The following is a 22620-nucleotide window of genomic DNA, read 5'->3' on the forward strand; positions in this document are numbered from 1 at the left end:
TTGACTAATGAGTTTGTCCAGCTGCATGTCCAGCTTGGGGAGAAGCGGAAGGGGAACCCTGCGAGGTTTCAGTCTGACCGGTGGGACCTTTGGGTCGATAGAGAAAGATATAGGGGGTCCCTTATACAATCCCAAGGTGGGGCTGAACACTTCAGGGAACTCTTTCACAAAGTTAGGCATATTATCACAGTTTACATTACACACACCCGAAATTTCGATCCCCAACGGTTCCATCCACGCTAGACCCAGCAGGGAGTGTTTGGCCCCCGTCACAATAAGCATGGGAAGGGTACATTTCACATTCTTAAAGGCAATAGGTACATTTGCTGTTCCCAGGACCGAGATTACCCCCCCTTGGAAGTCTCTGATCACCAATGAGGTTTGAGTTAAGTCAGCCTTAGACACATTAGGCATGTATAGTTTAAATTTTTCCCAGGGCATGATGGTATATCTCGAGCCCGTATCCAGCTCCATTGAGCAAGGCTGGTTATTTAGTAACAATGAGATAACAATTTTAGCCCCCTTTTTGGTTGCCGTGTTATTCACGGAAAATTTAGAGTTACCTCTATTGTAGTCGCGGTTAGCGCTTGAGTAGTTCCTTTGACCCGAGCTGCGGAAGGTCTCCTTTCTCGCGATTGGGGGGGTTGGTTTTGAGGTCGCTGGTATTGTTGTGTGGCAAACGTTTCTTCTGGTGCCGTTGCTCTGCATGCGATGGCGATGTGGCCTCTCCGGTTGCAACGGTGGCAAGTAGCGTCTCGGAAGGGGCATCGATGGCGCTGGTGATTTCCCCGGCAGCCCGCGCAGGGGGCTGGGTGAGTAGCTCTAGGATGTCTCGGCTGGTCTTGCAGGAGGAGGCAGTTGTCCCCGTTTCTAGTCGGCTGGCTGAGGTCGTCTGTTCCCTCGGCGCTGGGAGACTCGGCGTTGATTTTGGCAATGATTTCTCGCCTTCCGTGCTCCTTTAATTCTCTTGCCGCTGCGTCGGCTGCTTCCGCGGTTTGTGCTAATTTAATTACGGTTTGTAGCGTCGGCTCTTCTTCGGTGAGGAGTTTGTTTCTCACCGAGTTGCTCTTCATGCCGAAAACCAAGGCGTCGGTAAGGCGAGCTTCCGGGTCTTGAAACTTGCATTGAGCAAGTACCGTTCGAAGCCGCGTTGTGAATTGGCTGATTGACTCGGTTTCTCTCTGAGCCATCATGTGAAATTGATGCCGGTAAACCATGGCTGGTCTGGTTGGTTTAAAATGGCTCGCTAGTTTCTGTTGAAGGACGTCCCACGCTGTGGCTCTTGCTTGTTCTGGCTCGGTGAGAGTTTGGGCAAGTCTATGGATCTCTGCGCCGCAGTAGTTGAGAAAAATAGCCCGTCTGCGATCGGCTCCGGCGTCCTGCATTCCCGCCGCCTCGAGGAATATCTCGAAGGTGGCCATGTACTCGTCCCATGTCATTTTCTCGGAATCGAAGAGTTCTGGAGCCTGGCCGATCTGGATTTTGTCCATGTTGCACGCGAAGTTCTTCCGTTCGTTCGTCGCCAGTGAAGTAGACCCAGAGACAGGGTTTTGAGCAATCGGTACTTTTATTCAGCTCAGAGAACAAGTGACAGCTCAGCAAGGTAAAGTGACAGTTCAGCGAGTACCGACTGGCTCTGCAGGGAGAAACCGCTTCTTTTATACTTTTGCGGTTCCCGCCAAAGCGAGAGCCGGCCGCGTCTGAGCCAATCAGGAGCGACTTCCTGCTTGGGCTCAGACAGCGCTGGAAAAGAGGAACAAACTATTTACAGCGTTACAAGGTAGCCATTCCAGGATACAACATAAAGTCCAAGGATAACCATTTGTCTGAAGTAGCATAGGGTTTCCTGCCTAAGCAGGGGGTTGGACTAGAAGACCTCCAAGGTCCCTTCCAACATAACTAACTCAAAAATCAAACACCAAAGATTTCACGAGTAAATTCTCATTTGAGTTGTAAAGATGAGTGCTCCATCACTAGAGATGTTCAAGAACAGATTGGGCAGCCATTTGTCCAGAATTGTACAGGTAGCCCTTGAATTACTCCTTGAGTAATAATATGAGTAATAATAATAATAAGACCAAAGACACCAATGACAAATTCCTTGTGTGTCCAATCACACTAGGCCAATAAAGAATTCTATCCTATTCTATTCCATCCTGGACATAAATTGTTTCAACTCCTACCTTCAAAATGATGCTACAGAGCACTGCACACCAAGACAACTAGACAAAGAACAGTTTTTTCCCAAACGCCATCACTCTGCTAAACAAATAATTCCCTCAACGCTGTCAAACTATTCACTAAGGATGCATTACTATTACTATTAGTCTACTCATCACTCCTATCACCCATCTCCTCCTACTTATGACTGTAGGACTCTAACTTGTTGCTTATGTCCTTACGACTTATTTTAATATTGTTTCCTGATTGCTTATTTGTATCCGATGACAACGGGGAGCATCTGCACCAAAGACAAATTCCTTGTGTGTCCAATCATACTTGGCCAATAAAAAATTCTATTCTATTCTTTTCTATTCTATCTTAGTGGACCTGAGATAAGTATGAATAAGTCTGGATCTAACTTATATACATGGAAGAGAAATTATTTTCTCTATCTCGTGCTACGGCATGCTACTTATTAAATAATAAAGCACATAAATATTTATTTATTTATTTATTCATTCATTCGTTCATTCATTCATTCATTAGATTTGTATGCTGCCCCTCTCCGAGGACTCGTAAAATACTACTTAAATTCAAATAATCCAGTCACACTTGGCCAACAAAATTCTATCCTATCCTATCCTATCAAATTCTATTCTATTCTATTCTCCAGTTATTCTATTCTATTCTATTCCAATGTATTTTCTATTCTATTCTATTCATTTCTATTCTATTCTCTCCAACTCTGTTTTTCAATTATTCGGTTAGAACGAAAAGCACCTTTGTTTAACTTGACCTCTTCCCAGCCCTCCGGTGGTAACCAGAGAATTGGAGGAAGGAGGGTGTGGCTATGGGCACAGCCCCCTCTCCATCTCTTATAAAGACCCACGGGCCCCATCGGAGATTCTACTTGGTCCTATCGAAGGACTTCAGCCCCCCAGTGGTCTTCTCCAGCAAAGTCAACCCGACTGGTCCATGGGAAGCCCGAAGGAGTTTCTGCCAGGAGCCTTGGTCGGATTCTGGGCATGGCTTCTGTACGGTGAGTTGGCTTTTGCCACATTTAAAGAGGGGGGTGGGCATGTTAAGTACCCAGGGGTGTGTGTGTCATTGTTTAATTAAAGGTGCAATTGAGGGAGAAGGAAAGGTTGGAGGGTGGACAGTAGAGAAGGAGAACTTTGCTAATCCAAATAACAGAATACGGTAACATAGTTAGGAAGGCTCCTTGGAGGTTTTGATCAGAATAAAGCTGGAAGGGACCTTAGAGGTCTTCTAGTCTAACCCCCTGCTCAAACAGGAGACCCATACAGAATTATAGAGTTGGTCTTCCAGTCCAACCCCAGACAATTGGAACTGCAGAAAAAAACAATCGCTGCCAACCTGCACGATGCAAAAAGGATGTTGAGACTCTAGAAAGAGGGCAGAGAAGAGCAACAAGGAGGATCAGGGGACTGGAGGCTAAAACATACGAAGAATGGTTGCAGGAACTGGGCCTGGCTAGTTGAATGAAAAGAAGGACCAGGGAAGACAGGATCGCAGTGTTCCGACATTTGAAGGGCTTTCCCAGGAAGGAAGGGAGGAAGGGAGGGAGGGAGGAAGGAAGGAAGGAGGGGGAAGGGAGGGAGGGAAGGGAAGGAGGGAGGGAGAAAGGAAGGAAGGAAGGGAATGAAAGGGAAAGAAAATAAGAAAAAAGAAAAAAGAGAGGAAGGGAGCGAAGGAGGGAGGGAGAATGAAAGAGTGAGAGAGGGAAGGAAGGAAAGGAAGAAAAAAGAAAATAATGAAAAATAAAAAGAGAGGAAGGAAGAAAGGTAAAGGAAGGAAAGAAAAGGAATGAAAGAGGGAGAGAAAGAAAGAAAAAAGAAAATAATGAAAAATAAAAAGAGAGGAAGGAAGAAAGGTAAAGGAAGGAAAGAAAAGGAATGAAAGAGGGAGAGAAAGAAAGAAAAAAGAAAGAAGGAAGGAAAGAAAAAGAAAGAAAGAAAGAAAGAAAGAAAGAAATCTGAGCAAACCATGGTTGGGCGGAAGACTTGTCTAGTTTAAAGAACAGAAGGACCAGGGGAGACAGGATAGCAGTCTTCCAATATCTCAGGGGTTGCCACAAAGAGAAAGTCAACCTATTCTCCAAAGTATCTGAATGCAGAACAAGAAACAATGGGTGGAAACTAAACAAGGAGAGAAGCAACTTAGAACTAAGGAGAAATTTCCTGACAGTTAGAACCATTAATAAGTGGAACAGCTTGCCTCTAGAATTTTGGAAACATTAAACTGCAGTTTCCATTGCTTTTACTAGATAAATGGTCAAAGCAATGGAAACTGCAGTTTAATGTTTCCAAATGTAAAATAATGCACTTGGGGAAAAGGAATCCTCAATCTGAGTATTGTATTGGCAGTTCTGTGTTAGCAAAAACTTCAGAAGAGAAGGATTTAGGGGTAGTGATTTCTGACAGTCTCAAAATGGGTGAGCAGTGTGGTCGGGCAGTAGGAAAAGCAAGTAGGATGCTTGGCTGCATAGCTAGAGGTATCACAAGCAGGAAGAGGGAGATTATGATCCCATTATATAGAGCGCTGGTGAGACCACATTTGGAATACTGTGTTCAGTTCTGGAGACCTCACCAACAAAAAGAGATGGATAAAATTGAACGGGTCCAAAGACGGGCTACAAGAATGGTGGAAGGTCTTAAGCATAAAACGTATCAGGAAAGACTTAATGAACTCAATCTGTATAGTCTGGAGGACAGAAGGGAAAGGGGGGACATGATTGAAACATTTAAATATGTTAAAGGGTTAAAGAAGGTCCGGGAGGGAAGTGTTGGAGGAAAGATCAAAAGCAACATGAGAAAATATTATTTGAATGAAAGAGTAGTAGATGCTTGGAACAAACTTCCAGCAGACGTGGTTGGTAAATCCACAGTAACTGAATTTAAACCTGCCTGGGATAAACACATATCCATTGTAAGATAAAATACAGGAAATAGTATAAGGGCAGACTAGATGGACCATGAGGTCTTTTTCTGCCGTCAGTCTTCTATGTTTCTGTGTTACTATGTTATGAATGCTCCAACCCTGGAAGTTTTGAAGTAGTGTAGAGTTTCCTGCCTAAGCAGGGGGCTGGACTAGAAGGATTTCCATGTACTGTAAATGTAGACATGTAGAAATGTACAATCTGAAGCATTTTGTGCGCCTCTGGTTAAACCCATGTGCCACTCATAGAAATTGGAAAATAAATAGCAGAGCATTGAAGCTGGCCTGGGCAACCAGAATGCATCACACCGGACTGGACTACTGCAGTGTGCTTTGCGTGGAGCTGCCCTTGAAGACCACTCAGGGCAGTGCTACAATAGGCAGCACCCTGTTTATGACCAGAGGAAGTAGATGAAGAATCAGTTTGGTCTAGGGCTGAAGGCACCAGGATAGAGCTCAGGAGATGGAGAGTTCTAGTGCTGCCTTAGACAGGAAAGCCATCTGGGTGACTTTGGGACAATCACCAGGAGACGGGGAGTTCTAGTCCTGCCTTAGACCATGAAAGCTAACTAGGTGACTTTGGGCATATCACTCTGTCGCTATCTCTATTTATCTATTTATCTATTTATCTATTTATCTATTTATCTATTTATCTATTTATCTATTTATCTATTTATCTATTTATCTATTTATCTATTTATCTATTTATCTATTTATCTATTTATCTATTTATCTATTTATCTATCTATCATCTATCTATCTATCAATCATCTATCTATCTATCTATCTATCTATCTATCTATCTATCTATCATCCATCCATCCATCCATCCACCCCCCACCCACCCATACACCCACCCGCCCACCAATTAGGGGTGATATCCTGAGTAGTTGGAGCCTGCAGGCTAGTCAGCTGTTTTGTAATATATGTCTGTGGTGTAATATCCTGGGTTTTGGTTTGGCTGTGACTTTGTGGTCTTGTCATATGCTCATGGTGTTTGTCAGTTTGTTTTGTGTGTGTGTCGGAGGGGGGTGCAGCAGTTAGAGGTGGTGCTGTGGTTTGGCTTCTGGGTGGTGGTTGTATTTGATTAGGGTTAGGGTTTCACCCACCCTACAGGCCAAATACAACCACCACCCAGAAGCCAAACCACGGCAGCATCTCCAACTGCTGCACCCCCCTCCGACACACACACGCTTTGCTTGCTCTAGCACCAAGCCAAAAGCACCAGCCTGAAGATGACGAGTAGGACCTCATCGACATGTCACCAGGAATCTCTGAAACTTACACGGGAAGAAATCCGAATATGCCAAGACCTTCACATTTATATTTAGTTACATATATATAATGGGTTCTGCTTTGGAATTCGCTAGGTTTCAGGGAGCAATTAAAAAAAAAATTATTAGCTTTATTTGGCTTGGATGCCAACACCATTCCAGTATTTCCCCCTCAGGGTAAAATTGCCATGCCAGGTATGTGCGTGGGTGTTTTGGGGAGCGGGACTCGGACCTGAGCAATGATTAGCGAAGGTGGTTTTATCACGAGAAGAGATTTATTGATAGGAAAGGCATAAAGGAGTTTGTACCTAGCACAGCCCAGCCTGTCCGTTGGGGACTCGGCTGAAGCTGCCCTACCTAAGGATGGAAAGGCCACTCGAGCAATTAATCAGAATAGAGCTGGAAAAGACTTTGGAGGCCTTATATTTTTTTTAATTTTTAAATTTTTTATTTATTTTTATTTATTTATTTATTTTGTCCAATACACAATGAGGGTTTTAGTGGATATATATCTATATACACATAGTAAAATATAGGATGAATGTTACAGAGGAGATACTCATAGTAAAATATATCTAAGAAATAATAGAAAAGAAGTTATAGTAATAGAACATGTCAATGAAAGAATAGAAGAAGAGATATAGGAATAGAAGAAAGGTATAGGAGATATAGGAGAGCAATAGGACAGGGGATGGAAGGCACTCTAGTGCACTTGTACTCGCCCCTTACTGACCTCTTAGGAATCTGGAGAGGTCAACCATGGATAATCTAAGGGTAAAGTGTTGGGGGTTTGGGGATGAATGCTGGCTGGGGAATTCTGGGAGTTGAAGTCCAGATATCTTCAAGTGGCCAAGATTGGGAAACACTGTTATAGAGGATATACTCATAGTAAAATACATGATGAAGGTTATAGAGGAGATACTCATAGTAAAATATATCTAAGAAAGAATAGAAGAGAAGATATAGGAATAGAACATATCAATGAAAGAATGGAAGAAGAGATATAGGAATAGAAGAAAGGTAGAGGAGATATAGGAGAGCAATAGGACAGGGGATGGAAGGCTCTCTAGTGCACTTGTACTCGCCCCTTACTGACCTCTTAGGAATCTGGAGAGGTTTTCTTTAAAAACATAACAACCAAAAATAGACAAACAAAACATTTACAAAATACAAAAACAAAACAACAGTTACAAATAACAATCAATGTATAATTTACATCATCATGAAAGGAGGGAAAATATAACTTCTTCTGTTATTGAATATCTTTATATTCTGTCAAATACAACCAGTATCCACTATTAATCCTTTTGGTTATACTGTACGTATTTTATCTATAGTAAATTATTTTCTATCCACCTTATGTATACTCTTTGTTCAATATTTAGCTCCCTAAAGATCTTTGTTTCTATATATATATTACACACATATCATACCAAGTTTGTTATACCAAAAATCTAAGCAAATTATTATTGTCATAATAATAATAATAAAAGAAAGAAACTTTCTTTTCTTTTCTTAAACCAGTCGTACAAAGAGTTCCAAATTTTATAATAAACGGAATCCTCTTTATTTGTAGTTGGAGGCCTTCTAATCCAAGCCCCTGAATCATTTCAGATAAGTAGTTGTCCAATCTCCGTTTCCAGCGTTGGAGCATCCCACAACTTCTGGTGGCAGGCTGTTGCACTGGTGAATTGTTCTCACTGTCAGGAAGTTTCTCCTTCATTCCAGATTGCTTCCCCCCCTGATTTAATTTCCATCCATCACTTCTTGTCCTGCCACCTGGCGCTTTGGAAAATGAGTTTAGATTACATTAGATTTATTTTTTTATTTTCTTATCTGTCCTTTCTGTTTCTATTGTTGTCTGTGTAAATCGTTTGTCTGACTTAAGACATTGTACAATACAAGATTGATGTAAATAAGTATGAAAAAGATGCTAAAGGTTATGTACGGTCTTTTAAAATGTATATACTGTATATTTATTTTAAAAAATTCTTAAAAAAAAGAGATTATTAGAGTTTATTTATTTATTTATTAGATTTGTATGCCGCCCCTCTCCGAAGATCGGGGCGGCTAACAACGATAAAGAAAACAATGTAACAAATCTAATATTAAAAAGTAATCTAAAAAACCCCAATTTAAGAGACCAATCATACAAACAAGCATACCATGTATAAATTCTATAAGCCTAGGGGGAAGGGAAAAAATTTCAGTTCCCCCATGCCTGACGACAGAGATGGTTTTTAAAGAGCTTGCGAAAGGCAAGGAGGGTGGGGGCAACTCTGATATCTGGGAGGAGCTGGTTCCAGAGGGTCGGGGACGCCACAGAGAAGGCTCTTCTCCTGGGTCCCGCCAAATGACATTGTTTAGTCGACGGGACCCGGAGAAGGCCAACTCTGTGGGATCTGACCGGTCGCTGGGATTTGTGTAGCAGAAGGCGGTCCCTGAGATAATCTGGTCCGATGCCATGAAGGGCTTTATAGGTCATAACCAACACTTTGAATTGTAACCAGAAACTGATCGGCAACCAATGCAGACTGCGGAGTGTTGGTGTGATATGGGCATATTTAGGGAAGCCCATAATTGCTCTCGCAGCTGCATTCTGCACGATCTGAAGTTTCCGAACACTTTTCAAAGGTAGCCCCATGTAGAGAGCTGGAAGGGACCTTGTAGGTCATCTAGTCCAACTCCCCACTCAAGCAAGAGTCCCTACCCCATTTCAGACAAATGGCCATCCAATCTCCCATTGAAGGTCACAACCTCCGCAGGCAACTTCTGTTCCACCGGTTGATCACTCTCATTGTCAGAAAGTTCCTCCTTATTTCCAGGTTGAATCTTTCTCCTGGATCAGTTTCCATCCATTATTCCTTGTCTGTCAAAAATTTACAGAAAATGTTCTCATTTTTTTTCACCAAAAAAAAAAAGATGAGACTTTGGGGGGGAAATGCAGAGAAGAGGAAGTAAGAGGATTAAAAGGGAGTAAAACTTATGAAGAACAGTTGCAGGAATTGGGTGTGTCTCGTTTAAAGAAAAGAAGGGCCAGGGAAGACATGATAGCAGTCTTCCGATATCTGTTGTAAGTCAGGGACTTCCTATAATTTCAAATTTTGAATGGTCGTAAGTTGAGGCTTCTCTCCTTGTTTAGTTTCCACCCATTGCTTCTTGTTCTACCCTCAGGTGCTTTGGAGAATTGACTCCCTCTTCTTTGTGGCAACCCCTGAGATATTGGAAGGCTGCTATCATGTCTCCCCTGGTCCTTCTTTTCATTAAACTAGCCATGTCTTCTGTCCATCCAGTTTCCTCAACTTTCTTTCTTTCTTTCTTTCTTTCTTTCTTTCTTTCTTTCTTTTTCTTTCTTTCTTTCCTTTCTTTCCTTCTCTCTGTCTTTCTTTCTTTCTTTCTTTCCTTCCGTCCTTCTTTTCCTTTCCTTTCCTTCCTCTTTTTTTTTTTTCATTATTCTCTTTCTTTCCCTTTTTTCCTTCTCTCCCATCCCCCTTCCTTCCTTCCTTCCTTCCTTCCTTCTTTCCTTTCTAGTGCAAGGTTGACCTTCTCTTTTCTGGTAAAGCTCCTCAAATATTGGAAGACTGCTATCATGTCTCCCCTGGTCCTTCTTTTTATTAAATTAGCCATGTCTTCTCTCCATCTAGTTTCCTCAACTTTCTTTCTTTCTTCCTTCCTTCCTTTCTTTTTCTTCCTTTCTTTCTTTCTTTCTGTCTTTCTTTCTTTCCTTCCTTCCTTCCCTTTTCTTTCCTTCCTCTTTTTTCTTTTTTTTTCATTATTCTCTTTCGTTCCCTTTTTTCCTTCTCTCCCATCCCCCTTCCTTCCTTCCTTCCTTCCTTCCTTCCTTCCTTCCTTCCTTCCTTCCTTCTTTCCTTTCTAGTGCAAGGTTGACCTTCTCTTTTCTGGTAAAGCTCTTCAAATATTAGAAGACTGCTATCATGTCTCCCCTGGTCCTTCTTTTTATTAAACTAGCCATGCCCAGTTCCTGCAACTGTTCTTCCTATGTTTTAGCCTCCAGTCACCTAATCCTCTTTGTAGCTCTTCTCTGCACTCTTTCTAGAGTCTCAACATCTTTTTTGGATCGTGGTGACCAAAACTGGATGCCGTAGTCCAGGTGTGGTCTTACCAAGGCCTTATAAAGTGGTATTAACACTTCATGTGATCTTGATTCTATGTTGACGCAGCCTAGAACTGTGTTGGCTTTTTTTAGCAGCTGCTGCACACGGCTGGCTTCCATTTAAATGATTGTCCACTAGATCCCTCTCACAGTTACTATTGTTGAGCAAGGTACCACACCTAGTCCTCATTGACTTCTGTACATTAATGAATTTATTTCCATCTATTTAAATCGGCTGGAAGGTTGATGTTTGTAGCAAAAGTTGTAACCCTCATTTTTGTCAACCCTTTGCAGGGATCGCAATGGGAGCGGCTCTTCCAGTGCCCACCGAATATCCGGACATCGAAGACGACTACTCCACGCCCAAGTTTCTTTCCACGGAGATATACGCTGATTTTGTTGGACCCACTTTCCCCACAGCCACTGAGGAGGCTCCGTATTTCCTGGTTGAAACCACCTTCCCTCCTGAGACGAATGGAGAGATCCCCGAAGCTGTTGGAGAAGGAGAGACGGCAAATCCTGGAGAACCTCCCAATTTTGGGTTGGCGTCCAGCAAAGATGATTTTGCTTCTCCGGCCAGCACACCCCAAACCTTCAAAATCCCAGAAGATCTCAAGGAAACTTCAGCAGACAAGAGCGCCTTGAGTCAAGTCAACTCTTCAGAACCAACTTTGGGGAGAGAGACCCTTCGAGGAGACACTCTTGCGGAGTCCCAGGAAGCCACCAAAGAAACACCAGATTTGGAGACTGGCTATGAAGCCACCGAGCCAATCACAGGGAGATCCTCCAGCATAACTGATCCTTCCGTGACTTCCTTGAAGGAAGACTTCTTAACATCTCCCTCTGAAGATGAAGCCCAGGCGGAAATATCCAGCCAAAATCCTCCAGAAGGAGACGAGCAGTTGGACAACACTCCTGGAGAACCGAATCTGGACGAGGAGTTGAAGCCCAACCCAACTTTGTGGGTAGAAACTGAAGCTACAGTGGGAGAAACTCCAGAACCGTCCATGGATGAGAGTGGGACGTTAGAAGACCCATCCTCAAATCCCACCGTTTTCCCTAGCGCCCCTGAAGACCTGCCTCTCCAAGGAACAGGAGAGAACGTAGATTCTGGAGATCTCCCTTCATTGTCTTCCGAGGGTCATCCTGAGACCTCGCAGTCTTCAACAGGATCCCCTCCCATTCAGCCATTGCTCACCCATGAAAACTTTGGATCTCCAGGAACCAATGACTCCCTTCAACCATCTCCTGCTAGTGTGGATTCTGGTTCTCCTGAAGGAGGAAGAGGCGATGCAGATCCAATCCCACCTTCGTCAGGCCCAGAGCTCAATCAGGAAAGCCTTGTCAACCTTCCCAGCGAAGAACCAGAAGACCTTGTAGATGCTGAAGCTTCGGATTCCTCTCCTTCAGGTAGAACCGTGGATGCTCCATCTGGCTCAGGGCCTCCCACACAATTAGATGCATCGGTAACTCCAGAGATACCATCTCGTTTGCCTGGAGATGGTGAGGTGGGAATAACCTCCACAGCAGAAGAAGAAGGACTAGAAGGAAAAGAAGGAGAAGAACAGGAAGGAGAAGGAGGAGAACAGGAAGGAGAAGAAGAAGGAGGAGGAGGACAAGAAGACACAGGAAGCCCAAAGATTGATGTAGAGGAAGAGTTGCCGCTTCCAGGAGAAGAACCTGCCCAGGCAACTGAGATACCTGATGAAGAAAGATCTGCAGATGTTCTCAGTGGCACAGCTTCCTCCTTGAACCCTGGGGTGGAAACAACGGATTCAGAGTTAGAAGATAGTGAGGCTACTACGACCGCCTCCAACGTTGTTCCTGAGGAGGATGCAATAAATCCCATCTCTTCAGATTCGGGTACTGTGCCTGAAAATGAATCAGGGGCTTTGGTTGATACGGTGGGGAGCTCTCCTCCATCTGCAGACAATGAAGGACCTGGTGAGGCTCAAGAACCACCTGTGGAAACTCAAGGATCACCCACAGAAGCTTCAGTGCCTGCATCCACTGATGATGGACCATCTACAGAAGCAAATGAGATCTCACCTAGCGGATCACCTGGAAACACTAGTACCTCTTTGGGTGAGCTAGACGCAGAAGCCAACGGCAAAGATGGCAGTGGGTCAGATCTCTCCCCTCCTGATACAGAGCTCTCTCTAATTTCTGGAACCCCACTGCCTGTGGGAAGATCAGGAACTGATGACCAACTATCTCCAAGTCAGTCACTTGTAGAGAATGCACTGACATCTGGTTCCGGTTCTTTCTCAGAAGTAGAAGATACCTTTCCTTCAACATCTCCAGATGAAGCACTTTCTGGACCTCTCATTTCAGAACCAGATGCAACAGAGCTTCCATCCAACTCCTTACCTGGTTCTCAACCTTCTTCTCAACTGCCAAAAGAGAATGACGTGGAAACAGGCTCCGGGGATGTAGAAGATTCTCTTGCTGTGGATCATCAAGGAGCTACTGAGGTTCAAGGACCACCTACAGAAGCTTCAGCTCCTGGATCTAGCTATGAACCATCTTCAGAGGGGGAAGGAAGTGAGGTCTCGCCCACTAGATCTCCTGGAGTTATAGCTTCTGGAAACAGTGACACCAACCCAAGGGTTTCTTCAGATGAGGTAGACACACAAGCCAACGGTGAAGATCACAGTGTGTCAGATTTCCCACCTTCTGATACAGAGCTCTCTTCAATTTCCGGAACCCCGATGGCAACTTCTCCCCAACCATCAAAAGAAGATGACGCAGAAACACAGTCAGTGGATCCAGAAGATTCCCTCAATGGAGAAGAAACTTCCTCTGCTCCATCCATCATAAACCCTCCATCAGTTCTTGCAGAAGCTACTGAGGAACCAAGCATTCCTGGAGATGCAAGCGATGGATCCATTGTATCTCCTAAAGAAGAGAGATTTGGATCTACCTCAGAGCCAGGGGTTCATGAGGAACCTCTTCTAGATGGTGACGATACCCAGGACAAAAGCAATATTCCACTTTCTGAGCAACAGCTAGGTTCTGAAGATGCCCTGGAAACCAGTATCCCAAGCTCTGGAGCTGTAAAATCTGGGACAATTTCTCCCCTTGTAGACACTGATACGTCAACAAAAACCCAAGAACCCTCAGAGGAAACATCTTCAGTAACTATTGAAGATAGGCTTTCCAACTCGGAGAGTGAAGATGGAGAACTCTCCCCAAATCTATCCTCCAAAACTCTTGATTCTTCTCCAGGCATTGAAATTGTAGATGAAAATAGAGATGAGGAAGATGACGCAGGGTCAGCGAGCAATGATGGTCAACCTGGAAGTGACTTTTCTGTGGGACAATTTGTGACTTCTCCCATTGGAGGGATTTTAGCTCTGGCGCCTATGGAAGATGGAGAGACCTCAGTCCCAAGGGATGACGCTGAACTGTCAACAGGACCAGTATCTTCTGAGGATGGAGCACTACTATCAGGCTCCTCAGATGAAAGAACGGAGACTTCTGCTTCTGAGCCATCCGCTGTGGGTTCGCAACCATCTCCAGACAATGAAGTAGCACCTGAAATGTCTAAAGAGACAGAACAACTGCAAACCTCTGAAGCCAGTGAGATAGTATCACCTTTGGCTTCATCAACCACAGAGGATACTATCAGTGAAACATCTTCTCAAGGTCCATTGGACAGAGAGTCTAAAACATCCACCAGCGAAGAGGATACCGAAGGAAGTAGTGATGGACAATTCTCCCTAAATAATAATGGGGCAGAAACAACCACGGTGGAGTCAGAAAATAATGGAGGATCTCAGCTACTTTCTGAGTTGGAAATCACTGGTTTGGGGTCAACAAATAATGCAGAAGCTCAGCCATTAGAAGCATCTGACATTTCCAACAGAGTAGAACCATTAGAAAGTTCATCTTCTGTTCATGAAGGAGAATCTCTTTTGGATTCATCAGTCCCAGAATCATCAACAGTCCTAGAAGATCAAGAGGTCTCTGGAAAGCCTAGGGATGGAGATGGATCAGTCAACTCAGAACCAGCAACGGACGCAGAACCTCAGTCATCTCCAAACGGTGGTGATGTGCCAGGTGGAGCTACGGTTTCTGAAGAGGCAGGAACGCCAGAAGTCTCAGGAACCAGTGAAGAATCTTCAGCTGCACCAGAATCACAACAAGCCACCTCTTCTTCCAACGAAGAAGAAACTAGCAACACAACCACAAATGCAGGATCTCAACTACCTCTAGATGGAAAATCTGATGGTGCAGAGATATCAGGAGCTTCTTCCATTGTCCCTGGGGAGGAAGGATCTTTGTCTCCATCTACTTCAGAGTCACTAGGAGATTCGTCTTCCACCCAAGAGGTGGGAACTGCCAGTAGAAAGTCAACAACTGATGAAGGATCTCAGCTATCCACAGATGGAACATCACCAGAAGATTCCCTTGCTTCTGAAGGAGCAGAATCAGCAGAAAGCCAACCCATCGCCAGTGGGGACAAGGCTACTCTGGTTCCATCGGCCACAGAATTGCAATTTCCAGAAACACCTGCCAATGAAAATGTTCTTGGAGGACTTGAGAATGGAGAATCTTCCTTATCTCAAGGAGGGGAGACAGCCAAGGCAGAGTCATCGAAAAATGAAGGATCTCAAACATCTCCGGATAGCGTAGCAACAGAAGGGGAAGAAGCAGAGACATCTGAAGGCAATTCAATTGCAAGCGAGAAACAATCATCCTTAACTCCATCGTCTACTGAACCACAGTCCCCTGGGACGCCACCAGCCAGCCAAGATGTTTCTGAAAACCTGGTCAATGGAGAACCATCCCTCTCCAGCGATGGAGGGAAGGATACTGCCAACGTAGAAACAGCAGATGCCCAATCAGCCACTTCTTCTGCAGGAACAGGTCCAGATCAAAACAATATAGCAGAGCAATTGGGACAAAATTCGGATTCCATAAGTGGGCCATCTTCTGGGGATGGAGCCCTGGTTTCCAAATCTTCAGGAGAAACCTCCATTCCCAGCTCAGTATCTTCTGATGGTGATTTGGCCAACCAAGAAACCAGCCAAGAAAGACTTGGTGCTCCGGATTCTTCTCAGCCATCTTTAGATATCCAGGGCAATTTGGCAAATTTTATCAATGCTCTGTCTCCAGGTGACCATATTTCTATAGGTGATACTTTGGGTGTCTCAGATGGTCCAAACCTGGTTGCAAAAGCAGGTGGAGAAGTTCTCCAAGAAGTCTCTGAGGCTTTGGCAGGTGTCAATAACTTTATCCATCCATCTCCTGCTGAAGAAACCAAACCAATAGCAGATCAACTATTCAGAGGGGTATCTCCATTGGTTTTCCTGTCTCCCCAAAATGGCCTGCTCTTAGCACCCTCAAATCTAGGTGCCCCGAAATTAGGAAATGTGGTTGGGAACAGTCCATCTCCCTCAACTCCAGAAGAAAGAAGCGAAGTTGTTGATTCAATCTTGGCAGTTCACAAGGGGCTATCCGTAGCTTCTTCCACAGATGGAGCGCAACCTTCTCTTTTGGGTGCAAAGGGAGGTCCAACAAAGATATCAAAGTTGGTTCCTGGGAAACCGGGACTTCAAGACAAAGCAGATACCCCTCTGCTGTCCTCCAAGCCTGTCTCAGCATCTGGAAAACCAGGACTTCAAGGTAAAGCAGATGCTCCTCAATTGTCTCCCAAGCCTGAAGTCCCAGGAAAGTTGGTGTCTGGAAAACCAGGACTTCAAGACAAAGCAGATAGCCTTCTCCTATCCTCCAAGCCTGAGGTCCCAGGAAAGTTGGTGTCTGGAAAACCAGGACTTCAAGACAAAGTAGATAGCCTTCTCCTATCCTCCAAGCCTGAGGTCCCAGGAAAGTTGGTGTCTGGAAAACCAGGACTTCAAGACAAAACAGATAGCCTTCTTCTATCCTCCAAGCCTGAGGTACCAGGAAAGTTGGTGTCTGGAAAACCAGGACTTCAAGACAAAGCAGATAGCCTTCTCCTGTCCTCCAAGCCTGAAGTCCCAGGAAAGTTGGTGTCTGGAAAACCAGGACTTCAAGGTAAAGCAGATAGCCTTCTCCTATCCTCCAAGCCTGAAGTCCCAGCAAAGACATCCAAGTTGGTATCTGGAAAACCAGGACTTCAAGGTAAAGCAGATACTCAACTGTCTTCCAAGCCTGAAGTCCCAGCAAAGTTATCAAAGTTGACTTCTGGAAAACCAGGACTTCAAACCAAAGCAGGCACCAGTCTCCCGTCCTTCAACGCTGACGTCCTAGCCAATTCGGACCGCACCCTTCCCGAGAAGCTGGATTCTGCATCTTCACGCAGCTCTTCGGCCTCGGATGAGAATGACTCTTCCAGTGACTCCAACTCCTTGGAAGACCACCAGACTTTGATGAAAGGTAAGGTGGCTCTCGACTTAAGCAAAGCCAAACCAGGTGGGAGAGAACCAGGGGTTCACCTCGCCTTATCCGGAGTGGGGCTCCTGGCCACAAAGTCCTCTGAACGCAGCGGCAAAAGCTCCAAGAAGAAGTCCGATTCAAAGAAGTCCAGGGACAAGAAAAAGAAACCAGATGAGAAAACTGCCGTTGTTCCCGCTGCACCATCAGGTAGGGTTGGTGAGAAACCACAATTTTCTGTCTGGTAGATGGACGGTCTTCCTACTAACAGTAGATGTGAGTAACTTCCATTGTTGGAGCATCTACAACTTCTGGAGGCAAGTAGTTCCACAGATTAATTGTTCTGTCAGGATTAATTGTCTTCACAGTTAGGAAGTTTCTCCTTCATTTCTGGGTTCCTTCTCTCCTTGATTATTTTCCATCCATATTTTCGTGGAATCCTGTGTTCAGTTTTGGTCGCCAAGATGCAAAAAGAATGTTGAGACTCCAGAAAAAATGCAGAGAAGATGACAAAGATGATCAGGGGGCTAAAACATATGAAGAACGGTTGCAGGAACTGGGCATGGCTAGTTTGATGAAAAGAAGGACCAGGAGAGACACCATAGCAGCCTTCCAGTATCTCACAAAGAAGAGAGAGTCAAGCTGTTCTCCAAAGCACTTAAGGGTAGAACAAGAAGCAATGGGTGGAAACTAAACAAGGAGAGAAGCAACTTAGAACTAAGGAGGAATTTCCTGACAGTCAGAAGAGTTAATCAGTTGAACAGCCTGCCTCCAGAAGTTGTGAATGCTCCAACACTGGAAATTTTTAAGCAGATGTTGGATAACCATCTGTCTGAAGTAGTGTAGGGTCTCCTGCCTATGCAGGGGGTTGGACTAGAAGACCTCCAAGATCCCTTCCAACTCTGTTGTTGTTGTTGTTGTTGTTGTTGTTGTTGTTGTTGTTCTTCTTCTTCTTCTTCTTCTTCTTCTTCTTCTTCTTCTTCTTCATCTTATTATTATTATTATTATTACTAACAACAAACAACAAAACAACAACAACTATTATTATTATTATTATTATTATTATTATTATTATTATTATTATTATTATTATTATTATATTGGAAGCCTGCTATCACGTAAACTCATTGCTGCTCTCTCTCTCTCTCTGTTTGCTTTCTTCCAGATGGGCAAGGTCTCGGGATATACAGAGTGGATAACAAGATCCGCTTGATTTACCGACAGAGGTGCTTGAACTGGTTGAGTCACGAGAGGCTCCCATTGGCCTGGAACAAGAACCTGCCGACTTGTCCTTGCTCTCTGCAACAGGGGAGGTCGGACCACCGCTACATAACCGCCCAGAGAGGTGCTTTGTGCTTTCATGGGATTATCTCTTCTTTTAAATGCCGCGTGAATCCCAGCGACCAATTGGGTCCCACAGAGTCGGCCTTCTCCAGGCCCCGTCAGCAGGACAATGTGGGGGGACCGGCTCTCTGGAACCCTACCCTCCTGGCCTTCCGCAAGAGTCTTAAGACTCATTTATGTCGCCAGGCTTGGGGCAATTAGGTCTTGGCGCCTTGGCCAATAAATGTGATGTATGGTTGAGATCTGAATGTATGATTGATTTTTAAAATATTGGGATTTTAGGCTATGTAGTTTTAATTAATTGGATTTGTCTTTGTGTTTAATTGTTTTATATTATATGCTGTAAGCCGCCTCGAGTCTTCGGAGAGGGGCGGCATACAAATCAATCAATCAATATAAATCAATCAATCAAATAAACAAACATACAAATAAATAAACCAACAAACAAATACATAGCAGAGAATAATGTATACTTCCAGAAAGCCACATCAATTTTAACGGAATCTGTACAAACATAGTCTAAAATGTAACAGTGTCCTGTTTAGTATTAAGATCAGGCAGCTGAGTTAAACCCTGACTTAGTCATGTTTGAGAGTACAGCTCTTTAAACAATTGGGAGGAGTTAAGTGTGACTACATTTAAGAAAACTTTCTGGCATTAATATACTGCCACAATGTACATTTCTCCAATTCTTTGCTATTTCTATGGGGCCAGGCACACATGCGCAAAAATACACAGCAAACACTGTATATCCTCTGTGCTGTTGGCTGTTTTCTGGGAGGCAAATTTCTGGGAGGCAGAACTCCCCCCCCTGTTTTACTCCCCCTCAAAGTAAGATGTGTCTTACACTCCAAAAAAATATGGTAAGCGTTTGAAATTAACCCCTTTCATGCTCGCAGGTTGGCAAGAATCTGGCTCCACCCTGCTGTTTTCGTCCCGTCCAAATCCCTACGGGGCAGGTGTCCGGTGTGTCTACAACCGAAACGGACAGCTTCAGGAAGGTCGGCAAGAAAGAATCTGGAAGAAATACAGGAAAAACTATCCCAACAACGGTGAGCCACAAAGGAGGTTTCATTTCCATTACTTTCTTACCAGTTGTCTTTGTCATAATCAGCAAACCAAGATATCAAGCCTAAACATATTTTAACTGATATACATAACTACAATACAGAGAGATTGCAGAGCTAGCCATTAACAGTGACTAGCCATTACCAGATCCCGCCAGTTTGGTGGCTAAGCAAGAGGGGGTTTTGGAGTAAATTTCCTCCCCCCACACCCCCGGTTCTTGCTAGTGTAGTTAAGCGAATCACTGAGGTTGTTAATTGGTTGCACGGTTGTTAAGTGAGTCTGTTCTGCTTGTCAGAAGGTTGCAAAAATGGACCACAGGACCCAGGGAGCACAGCACAATGGTTGTAAAGATGAACCAGTCATAAGTTCGAACATAAATGTGAATTTCGATCTGTTGCTAAGCGAGAAAGTTGTTAAGCAAGTTTTGCTCCATTTCTTTCTTGCCACGGCTGTTAAGTGAATCCGTGCAGGCATTAAGTTAATCACACCATCATTAAGTGGGTCTGTTCCCCCCCCCCATGAAAGAGGATCACACTCCCTCTCTTAATTTTTTTAAAAAATGCCTTGTGACTTTTTTGTTTTTTCTTTTATGTAATATTCAACATATTAGTTTTATTAATAAAACTAATTAATATTATAATTTTTTTAAATTAATTTTTAATATTTACCTAATACTTTGTATTACTTTCAGGCAGATTAACATCCATATATTCACATTTTTACATCAATGCATTTATGACATCCTATCACTTATTGTTGATTTGTGTTTCTTTTTTGCATCCAACTGTGCCCGTTCATCCAAATAGCATAGTAATCTGAGTCCTTTTGATCGTTCAGTTCCATAGTCAAACAGTCCATTTCTGCACATTCATAGATTTAACCGATTATCTCCTTGTTGCTGGGAATCTGTGGATTTTTCCATTTTTTTGCATAGACTAATCTTGCAGCTGTTATAATGTGTAACATCAGATATATGACATTTTTCTCATACAGGTTACTGATAATGCCTAATAAAAAGAACTCTGGTGTACATTCGATTTCAACATTGGTTATTTCTTATAACCATTTTCTAAGTTGCATCCAATATTTTTTCACTTTGGGGCATGGCCACCATTGATGGAAGAAGGTGCCCTGTTCTTTTTTTTGCACTTCCAGCATAATTGATTGTAATTTGGGTATATCTGAGCCAATCATTTCAGTGCTAAGTGCCACCGATATAACATTTTGTATTGATTCTCTTTATATATTGTGGATTTAGTCATTTTAGTATTTCTCCTCCAAATTTGTTCAAAAGGGAACAAGTTTGATCATATGTATTGGTTCCCCTCCCACAAAGATAAAGAGTTGATTCCATCCTGTCAATCAGGGGGTCTTGAAAGTTGGCAACCTTCAAGACCTGTGGACTTCAACTCCCAGAACTCCATACCTGGTCGGCTGTGGAATTCTGGGAGTTGAAGTCCACACAAGTCTCCAAAGTTGCCAACTTTGGAGACTCATGATGGTAAATGACGGAAACTTTAACCAAGTGACTTGATGAGACGGGGCAGACTTACAGGGTGAAAAATAGCCATAAGTCACTTTTTTCATTGTAACTTCCAACTGGATGGACTGTTTAAGTCAAGAACTGCCTGGACTGGGCCAGTTTACATTTTCTGGGCTACTGCAAGGCATTGAACAACAGCAGCAGCAGCAACAAACCAACTTATCCTGGCTTGTTCTTGTTCTTTCTCCTGGGAATGATGCATCCAGACGAAGAACTGAAATTGCACGACTGGTGCTGTAACAAGGCTGGGAATCCCCAGATGTGTGAGAAGTATGACCAGAAGAGACCCAGGATCGGTTGCCAAGGATACAAGCCACTAATCTACGGTGAGTTGCAAACAAAGAGGAAGCCTGCTGGGTGACTTGTAGTCCCCCAGATGGTGAGTTGTAGTCCCACCTTATCCACGGAAGCTGACTGGGTGATTTTGGGTTAATGGCCAGGAGACAGGGAGTTCTAGTCCCACCTTATCCATGAAAGCTGACTGGATGACTTTGGGCCAGTCACCAGGAGATGGGGAATTCTAGTTCTGCCTTAATCATAAAAGCCAACTTGGTGACTTTGGGCCAATCACCAGGAGATGGAGAGTTCTGGTCCCTCCTCCTGGTCCCTCTTTGGGCCAATCACCAAGAGATGGAGAGTTCCAGTCCCTCTAGTCCCTTCTAGTTCTGCCTTAATCATAAAAGCCAACGGTGACTTTGGGGCAATCACCAGGAGATGGAGAGTTCTAGTCCCTCTAGTCACAAACGTTGGCTAGGTGACTTTGTAGGGAAACAGAAGGAGGAAGATGGATTGTGTAGGTTCACTGCCTTGTTAATCTGTTAATAATCTCCTTTTTATTGCTTTTATTCCTGATGTTGCCTTTTTTCTTCCTTGCAGGTTGATTTTCGTTTTCCACCTCGTCCTCCGCCTCTTTTACTGGCCATAAATCCTTAATTTCCACGTCAAAATTCACACACAGCCTTTTCTCCGCTTTTTTCCGCTCCTTTTGAATGCTGGAACTGGATGTCAATCACTTCCCAACACTTCCGGACAAGCATAGTTGACTTTGCTGAATAAAACACCTCCAACAACTTCTGGCCTCTCTCTCACTTTATTTATCCCACTTGTTCCACTGCACAAACTGATGGGATGATCCCCAAACAGGAAAATACAAATATTCAGATCCCGCGAATAATTGCAGAGGTCAAATAAACCATGATAAACGCCCAGTAAACGGGGTAAAATGCAAAACAAGCCAGGAATTGCAGCTTGATTGCAGAATTGTGGGTCTGTTGATCATCACTACTATCTATTTTGAAGGCTGAGATTTCGCTGGAACTACAGGATGACAGATCTAACATTAATTCAGAATTTGGAATAAAATAAGAGCACACACATACATACACCGTATTTTTTGGAATATAAGATGCACTGGAGTATAAGACACACCATAATTTTGGGGGAAGGAATATAGGGAAAAAATTATATCTATCAGGTATTCATCTGGCTAGTGTCCTTAGTCTGGTCAGCTTGAGCACATTATTTTATCCCTTGGTAGGGCTTTAAAAAAACTTGATTTGGAGAGAGTAACAATGAAAGAGCTTGCAAGCCAGTAAGAGCTGTGAAGATTGTTAGCACCTGGTTAGGGCTGGAAAGAAACTTATTCAGAACAAGTTAGAGTAATGAAACAAACCCTGCAAAGACTTAGGGTTTGGAAAACATTCTTTGCAAAGAGTAACAATGAAAGAGCCTGCAAGGTAAGAGCTGGAAAGATCAACTAGTTAGGGCTGGAAAAAAAGCTACATACAGAGTATAAG

At 43.7% G+C, this 22620-nt stretch overlaps 1 protein-coding gene across 2 annotated transcripts; it reads left to right on the forward strand.

The window, feature by feature from the left end:
• Nucleotides 1-3082: 3082 nt before the first annotated feature.
• On the forward strand, nucleotides 3083-21894 carry LOC139168268 (serine-rich adhesin for platelets-like). Of its 2 annotated transcripts, none has more exons than XM_070753805.1 (6): nucleotides 3083-3202; nucleotides 10804-17079; nucleotides 18035-18214; nucleotides 19113-19265; nucleotides 21031-21150; nucleotides 21701-21894. In XM_070753805.1, exons 1-6 carry the CDS (start codon nucleotides 3139-3141, stop codon nucleotides 21703-21705), a joined length of 6798 nt encoding a protein of 2265 aa, XP_070609906.1. In that variant the 5' UTR covers nucleotides 3083-3138; the 3' UTR covers nucleotides 21706-21894. The 2 variants fall into 2 exon arrangements, with proteins under 2 accessions (XP_070609906.1, XP_070609907.1); XM_070753806.1 differs by having other exon boundaries at nucleotides 10804-16872.
• The last annotated feature ends 726 nt before the right edge of the window (nucleotides 21895-22620 follow it).

Source organism: Erythrolamprus reginae, chromosome 5 (assembly GCF_031021105.1).
Source record: "Erythrolamprus reginae isolate rEryReg1 chromosome 5, rEryReg1.hap1, whole genome shotgun sequence".
Taxonomy (NCBI): domain Eukaryota; kingdom Metazoa; phylum Chordata; class Lepidosauria; order Squamata; family Dipsadidae; genus Erythrolamprus; species Erythrolamprus reginae.